This window comes from Trypanosoma conorhini (assembly GCF_003719485.1).
Source record: "Trypanosoma conorhini strain 025E chromosome Unknown Tco_14.4_contig_00195, whole genome shotgun sequence".
NCBI lineage: Eukaryota > Euglenozoa > Kinetoplastea > Trypanosomatida > Trypanosomatidae > Trypanosoma > Trypanosoma conorhini.
In genome coordinates this window covers 21,691-29,013 of record NW_021704285.1, presented here as the reverse complement: position 1 = coordinate 29,013, position 7,323 = coordinate 21,691, and the positions used below count along the sequence as shown (strand labels likewise).

The following is a 7,323-nucleotide window of genomic DNA, read 5'->3' as shown; positions in this document are numbered from 1 at the left end:
CGCACTCGTCCAGAGCAAAATGCGACTCAAAGAGAACACGCAATGCAACTTGCTCCTCCTTCAACCGCTTCACCGAAAGAGGGATTCACTTCTCGCGCTTGAGACCGCCAGCGTCCGCCGAGCGATTCGCAGAACAGGACCCGGATTCAATTCCGCGTCTCCGCAGGGCCGGATAAGCTGCCAATGAAGAGCCCCAGGCGCAAGGCACGCCGCCACACGCCGGCGCGCATTTTCCGGCGGCGGGAAATTGAACGCATTTGCCCCGGACCTCCTGCAGACGACGCGGCGCCCAGAAAAAAAAAACAACGACCGCCGGCGGCAGCGACAACCAATAACATTTTTCTTTCATATCGCGAAACAACGTCTGGGGCGCAGGCTTGCCTGCATTTCCGGTGTTCTGGGCGCCCACGCCCGCGGATGAACGCGGCCTCGCTAGCGTCTTTGTGGGACCGCTCGGCCTTCCAGGAACTCAACCAACGCAGATACGGGCATGTTCCCGCACTGCGGCCCTGTGCCGCGCCGCGTCGGTTCCGTTTAGCGCCAAGCAATGACAGAATTAAGAGGGCGGTCTGGCGAGGCACCCGCCCAGCGCTACAAGCCTTTCGGGGCGAGTTATTGTTGTTATTTTTTTTTTGCAGCGGGGTAGTGGGGGAAGGACCGGGGTGCCGCGCCATTTTAGTGACGGGACCCAGGCGCGGCGCTGTTCGGGGCTCGCGCGTGTCCTGCAGGCAAGCCATGGGCGGGGGGCGTTGGGTTAGACGCCGGGTGGCGCGTGTTATTGGGTTGTTTTTTTTCTTTGGGTCGGGCGGGCTTTGGCGTTTTCGTGGCGAGCTTCGGGGGGCGGAGTGGCGGGTTGCGCTCCACGAGGGGCGACCCGCGCGCCAAGGCTGTGGTTGGAATAGGTGTAGGCCAATAAAGCACATTCCGGCGGGTGTGTCGCCTGCCGTGGATGCGTAAGGCCGAGCTGCGTGGAAGGCCCTGTTTTCTTTGGTTTAACCTGACTTCTTTGTTTTACTATGCACATTAAACTCACTGAGGAAGCAGTTTTGCTTACTGGTCGTGTTTTGTCGGGGGGATCGCGCCGCTGTGCTTAAGCGAAACGAAATTGTGCGCAACTGCTGGAGCGGAATTTTTTTTGTCGTGGATTAGCGAAGTTGCAGCTTTTTTATTATATTATTACCACTTTATGTGTTGGGCGGCGTTGTGTGTGATCGCCATGTGTAGGCCAGGGGTGGAAAAGGCTTTCCCGGCCCTGTTCTGCCCTTTTTTTTATTTGGCTGGCGTGGGGTGGTCTTGTGGCTTGCAGATGGGTGTGTGGTTGGAATTATTATTGTCTTTATTATGTTCACTACTGTGGCTGTTATCATTATGAATATTAGTATTAAATTATTTTAATTGTATTTCTTTATTTTGGTTATGCTTAAGATAACATTTATTTTACAGCAGTTCTGCGGTGAAAGGCCCTAATAAATGCAAATTACTGGAGGGGTGTGGGTGGGTTGAGGATCGGTGCCGTATTGAGGAGGTTTATAGTTTTCAAGCTTCTTTTTTTGTTTTTTATGTCTTATGGCGGAATTGTTTGTACCGGTTTTTCGTTCCCTTTTTGGGTTATGGTTCCTCTCCATCAAGGTTACTTTTTTTTTTACTTCCGTGGAATTCCAGGTACATCTTTCTCTTGAGTCGTGCTTGTCGGTTTTTCAATGAATATTCTTAATGCAATAGTTACATTTTTTATTTTATTTTTTGTTTTGTTTTTATCTTGATGCCCATGTAAACAAATAAATACAAAATTATATATAACTGTATAATTGTTATTGAACACAATAGGGGCTAGGTTACTGTGCGATGAATTCTGAGGATATTTATCGTCCAACGGCAGGCGACGTACAAAGTATCCTGCGGCTTCTTCATGACAATGGTGTTAGTGTTCAAAATTCCAAAAAGGCATATGCAGAGTTGCAACAATATCAGGCAAATCCGTCATTCTGCATTTTGCTATCCTACGTTTTTGGCGCGGAGGCTTGTCCCATTCAAGAATTGCAATTAGGCGGATCATGGATTCAATATAGACGACTTGCCGGAATAACTTTAAAGAACAATCTCGAAAAATCCAAGTACGCACTGGGTCTAGGCGCCGTGAAGGAGGCGGCTCGCTGTACGTTATCCGTACTGGGTAACCCATCAGACGCTCGAATTGCTCGAGTAGCGGCCCAAATCGTGGTGAAAATAACAGCTCTTACCTCTTTTAATTGGTGGCAGGAGTGTGGAATGGGCAATTTACCAAATTTGCTTCTCAACGAACTATTTGGGGCAGGGGACTTAAAGACGTTATCTGCGCTTTATACTCTTCAGTATTTGATGGAAGATCTCCCGAAAGATGTGGGTATTGCCAGTAAGGATATTATCGATCGAGTTTTAACGCTTGTATTGGATCAAAATACCGAAGCAAATCTTCAGAAGGCAGCATTCCGAATGTGCTTTAATATTTATGAACAAGCAGAACAACTTGATTGGAACGTAGAAGGACTATCTCCACTGCAAACTGGATTAACAGCCGCAAGTGGCACTTTTGCTGGTGTATGTACGACGCTTTTAGAGCAAGGTTGTGGGTGTGATATTCCACTTCTGATTCAAGTGTTACGCTCGTGTGCCTTAATGCTTGAGTACCTTGAATATTTTACGCCTATGTCCGACGCGGAAACGGCCAGATTGATCGATTGGTGGATTCGCCATACTATAGATGTAGTTTCTTGGAGGATTGACGTAGGTGAATACAATCTTCAATTAAAGACGGCTGCCATGGATTTGTTAACCGCAGCCTTGAAGCTATATGATCGAATGGGGGGTAACGGAACTATTTCCCTTCTTATGGAACCAATACTCACTATGCTACCAAATCTTATCCCGGCTTTGGTGGCTTGTGTTCCTATGTCTATTGAAGAGGTGGATAGTATCTTATCGAATGATGACTATCGATCGCGCGATGCAACTGCAGTTAATTATCATTTAAATGAAGGAAGCAAAGACATATCTGAAGATACATTTATGGAGGATGATTGTGGTGCTGCCACACTGCGCGCATCAGCATTACGGTGTATTGATGCTCTCTGTATTTTTTCAAGTAAAGAGACATTTCCACATCTAATTGAGCAGATTAAGATTTTATGGGGTGCCGATCGAAAACTGAAGGAGGCTGCAATTGTGTTGTTCGGGACCATCGCAAACGGTTGCTACACGGAAATTGAAAATACGGTTTCAGATATTGTTCGTCAATTGATTGATACTGTTCTGTCGCCTTCAGAAGATATCTTTGTGGTTAGCGTTGCTATCTGGTCCTTGTCACGAATATTGGAATGGGCTTGCACATGCGATGAAAAAATTTTATCAGAGATTATGGCAGCTTTTATTTCTAGAATGCAAAGTACTAGTAAACGCGTTCAACAGGCAGCGGTGTCTGCTTTAAATACGGCATTCGTAACCGGACATAACATGGGTGCAACAACGAGTCTTTTTGACATGCTCCCTTGTTTAACTGAGTCGATCATCGCATGTTTGCCCATATACTGTGATGGAAATTTATCACTTCTCTGCGATTTAGCTTTGCATATTATTGCTATTGCAAAGGATTTTGAAGTTACATCACGAATTGGAGCTGCATTTAAGAGTAATCGCATTGAACGCGTGAAATACTTTGAGGCGTCATATGTGGCATTTTACATCAATGGGGCACTCAACACACACGTCGATAAGGACATCTTTTCTATTGATCGTGTTGTCGCTGGATTCTTGACGCGGTTTCCAGATTCAGAAACTTCTTTGAAGGTTCTCGGAATGTGGCACGTAGCGTTAAAGGATGCAGTCGAACGAGACATCAGAGACGACGAGGATTTGTTGTGCAATATGATGTTTACTTGCTCCAACTTTTTGACGGTTACCTCCACTGCCGCGCTCACCGCATGTATGTCTCAAATGCAGGACTCGTTAGCGAGTTTGGCATTTCAACTTCTTGTTACTTTTCCCCAGAAACCTGTGAAATCGGCGGCGGTGACGCTGCTCCATCGCCTATTGAAGTCCGTTGGAAAATCCGCCTACCCTAATGGAATGGGAGACAAGTTGCTCGTTACGCTTGCCTCCTTCATTCGTGAAATTGATATTTCTTATGATAAGTTGGAGCTGGTGCGTTTGATTACTCTGATGGTCGAGGTGTACTTTACCGACTTTCCACAAGATGCTTCCGTCGCATTTGCCGCCGCTGTAGATGCGCTTCGCAGTGACGCTTACAATGATTCACGCTGGCTTTTTTCACAGATGGCGTACGATATATGTCATGCCCTTGATGTAGTGCCGAGACTTTTGGCGCAATCGCGGCCCGAAGAGCTCGCCCGAATAATGGCACAGGCCGAGAACACATGTGGCAAATCAGTGGCGACGATACATCTAATTGATGCTCTATTGTCAGCAGAAGAAGTCGCTTTCGCTATACTTCCGGATGTTATGCGACTTATTTACAGTTGGCAGCAGGCGGCATGTAACTTTCCTGGTACTCAAGAAAAACTTAGCTCTATTCTTTTTCTTTATAGCAACAAACACAATGAGCAATTGAGAGATCAACTGAGCAATTTGCACCCCAATCTTCGCGAGATGATAATGTCGACGTACGGCATGAGCTAACACCATTCACGGAAACTAGGGTTTTACTGGACAAGCTGCCACTGTGGAGACTACTGCTCTCCCCATCCCCAGCGAAGGGGTGGGACGGAAATGAGGTAAGAGGATAAACAACAACGGTGGGGGAGGTGGGGGAAAGGGTCGATAGAAACACTTGGGATTAGAGAATTCAAGGTAAACAACAACAAAAAAAAACGTTTTTATTTTATTTTGAGAGCCAATAGCCCCTAAAAAAGAAAGCAAAAAGGAAGGAAGAAAACGAAAGAACGAAAGAAAAAAAAATGTAGTTGTTGTTATTGTTATTGTCACTACTATTATTATTGTTGTTATTGTGGTTACTGTTCTTGTTGCTATTGTTGTTGGTGGCGTTGGCGTTGTGGGTGCTGGGGGAATACTCCACTCGTTTGAGAATAAGAAGCCGTGCACAGACGTATCCATGTTTTAAGTAGTATTCTTGTTTTTGCTGTTGCTCTTCTTCTGGGACTTCCGTGCCTTTGACCCGAAGGTCAATTGTTTATTCTTTTCGAGGAAATTTCGAAGGGTAAAACACACAGACGCATAGTGAACGGGGGGGAAAAAAATATAATAATAATAATATGCGCCGATGGTATGGACCGGTTGAGGCCGTTTTGAGGCAACATACATTAGCCCTGCGTTTTAAGTTGTCCCCGGGCAGACGACTTACGACCGTCATTATTCCACATTCAATTTCTATGCAACGATGCGGCTATCACGACTACGCACGGCAGACCGCATACCCTCCGCCGCCTTCGCCCGCCGCGGCGCGGCCGCCACAAGTTCCACCCTACGTGTACCAGGGAGCTCCCCCAGGCCAGCCATTGTATCCTCCGCAGCGGGGAAACCCAACAGGCTTCCTCGGTGCCTCAGTGCCTGAGTTGGGAACCAAAGAACGACCGATCGTTGTTCTCTCGGCCCCTCAGCAAGCATCTTGGGCAACGCGACTCTGGTTGCTGCTGCTTTTTGGAATTGGAATCAGTTGTATATTGAATCTTATTGACGAATTTAGCAGCCGAATGCAGGAAAGTAATTCGTCTACCCGCACCTCGGCTGTTTCCCGAGCGGCAATCACAGGCATGTTTCTATCTCCCGATGTGAAGCCTGTGGACCTAAACGATCTTGAAGTCACCTTTGACTCGATTCGTGGCTGTGATGAGGCAAAAAAGGAGCTAGAAGTCATTGTTGAGTTTCTCAAGGATCCAGAAAGGTTTTACTACCTGGGAGGGCGACTTCCAAAGGGCGCACTGTTGGTCGGTCCCCCTGGCTGCGGCAAGACGATGCTCGCGAAGGCCATTGCGAAGGAGGCCGGCGTCAACTTCTTCTACGCCACAGGAAGTGAATTTGACGAAATGTATGTCGGCGTCGGGTCCCGTCGCGTCCGCGAACTGTTTGCAGCCGCAAAAGCAAACGCCCCGGCCCTAATCTTCATTGATGAAATTGATGCCTTAGGTGGTAAAAGGTCGAGAACGGATCACGCCTATTCGCGTATGACCTTAAATCAACTTTTGGCTGAAATGGATGGGTTCCGTTCGAAGGAGTCGGTTATTGTTCTGGCAGCCACAAATACTCCGGACGCGTTGGACAAGGCGCTAACTCGCCCTGGACGGTTTGACACAACGATCTCGGTGGACCCGCCGGATATGAAGGGTCGTGAGGAGGTTTTAGAGGTATATCTGAAAAAGGTAAAGGCGGATGCCTCGGTTAAGGCCCAACAAATCGCGCGGGGCACGACTGGGTTTACTGGGGCAGAGCTGAACAATTTGGTTAACCTTGCCACAATTCGGGCCGCGGTGCTGCACAAAAACGCCATCACTATGGAGGATGTGGAGTATGCCAAGGATCGTGTGATGATGGGTGCGGCAAGCACGAAGATCATTCCTGAAGAAGATCGACGCGTGACCGCCTACCACGAAGGGGGACACGCCCTAGCGGCAATTCTGCTCGAGAAGGATGGCGCAGAGCCTGTACAAAAGGCGACCATTGTTCCCCGCGGCAATGGCGTCATGGGGCTCGTCGCGCAAGCCCCTGAAAGGGACAGGTACAGCCAGAGAAAAAAACAGTGCTTCGCGCAACTTAAGGTTTGCCTGGCAGGCCGCGTGGGCGAGGAGATCTTGCTTGGGGAGGATGACGTGACGACGGGTGCCAGTTCTGATTTTCATCAGGCGTCGCAAATGGCGCGGCAAATGGTACGACGCTTTGGATTTAGCGACGAGCTTGGCTTTGTTGACTACGAGTCCTCCGGCACGCCAGAGGGGGCATATATGTCAGAGGCAACAAAAAACAAGATAGAATCCGAGGTTGCTTCACTGCTAAAGGATTCCTACAAGGAGGTCAAGCAAATGCTCCTGAGCCACCGCAAGGAGTTGGACTCTCTCGCGCAGCACCTACTGCAACACGAGACCCTGACGGGCGAGGAGCTGAAACGCATCCTGAAAGGGGAGGTGCTGCCGGCAAAGGCGACACAGGAAGTCCCCCAGCCTCCCCCCACCCAGAAGCCGCCCAAGGGCTCGGGCGGGATGACAGGGAAGCGTCGCCCGGTGCCGATTTCGTAGCGAGGAAAAATGAGCAACGCGTGAATTATTATTATTTTTTTTCTTCTTCCTTTCCTGCCCTTTCCTATATATATATATATATGTG

The 7,323-nt window shown here is 48.3% G+C and overlaps 3 protein-coding genes across 3 annotated transcripts, besides 5 other annotated features; 2 read left to right on the top strand and 1 right to left on the bottom strand.

The window, feature by feature from the left end:
- Positions 1-146: 146 nt before the first annotated feature.
- Positions 147-737, bottom strand: Tco025E_04022 (uncharacterized protein; the record flags this gene model as incomplete). Its single annotated transcript, XM_029370935.1, has 1 exon — positions 147-737. The coding sequence occupies one exon, from the start codon at positions 735-737 to the stop codon at positions 147-149; it is 591 nt and encodes a 196-aa protein (XP_029228921.1).
- Positions 738-1,323: 586 nt separating this feature from the next.
- Positions 1,324-1,418: a microsatellite.
- A 309-nt stretch (positions 1,419-1,727) lies between these two features.
- Positions 1,728-1,756: a sequence feature (A-rich).
- An 89-nt stretch (positions 1,757-1,845) lies between these two features.
- Positions 1,846-4,671, top strand: Tco025E_04021 (transportin2-like protein; the record flags this gene model as incomplete). Its single annotated transcript, XM_029370934.1, has 1 exon — positions 1,846-4,671. The coding sequence occupies one exon, from the start codon at positions 1,846-1,848 to the stop codon at positions 4,669-4,671; it is 2,826 nt and encodes a 941-aa protein (XP_029228920.1).
- Positions 4,672-4,897: 226 nt separating this feature from the next.
- Positions 4,898-4,948: a microsatellite.
- Positions 4,949-4,950: 2 nt separating this feature from the next.
- Positions 4,951-5,054: a microsatellite.
- Positions 5,055-5,264: 210 nt separating this feature from the next.
- On the top strand, positions 5,265-7,238 carry Tco025E_04020 (mitochondrial ATP-dependent zinc metallopeptidase; the record flags this gene model as incomplete). The annotated part of the gene is made up of 1 exon (XM_029370933.1): positions 5,265-7,238. One exon carries the CDS (start codon positions 5,265-5,267, stop codon positions 7,236-7,238), a length of 1,974 nt encoding a protein of 657 aa, XP_029228919.1.
- A 65-nt stretch (positions 7,239-7,303) lies between these two features.
- Positions 7,304-7,320: a microsatellite.
- Between the last annotated feature and the right edge of the window lie 3 nt (positions 7,321-7,323).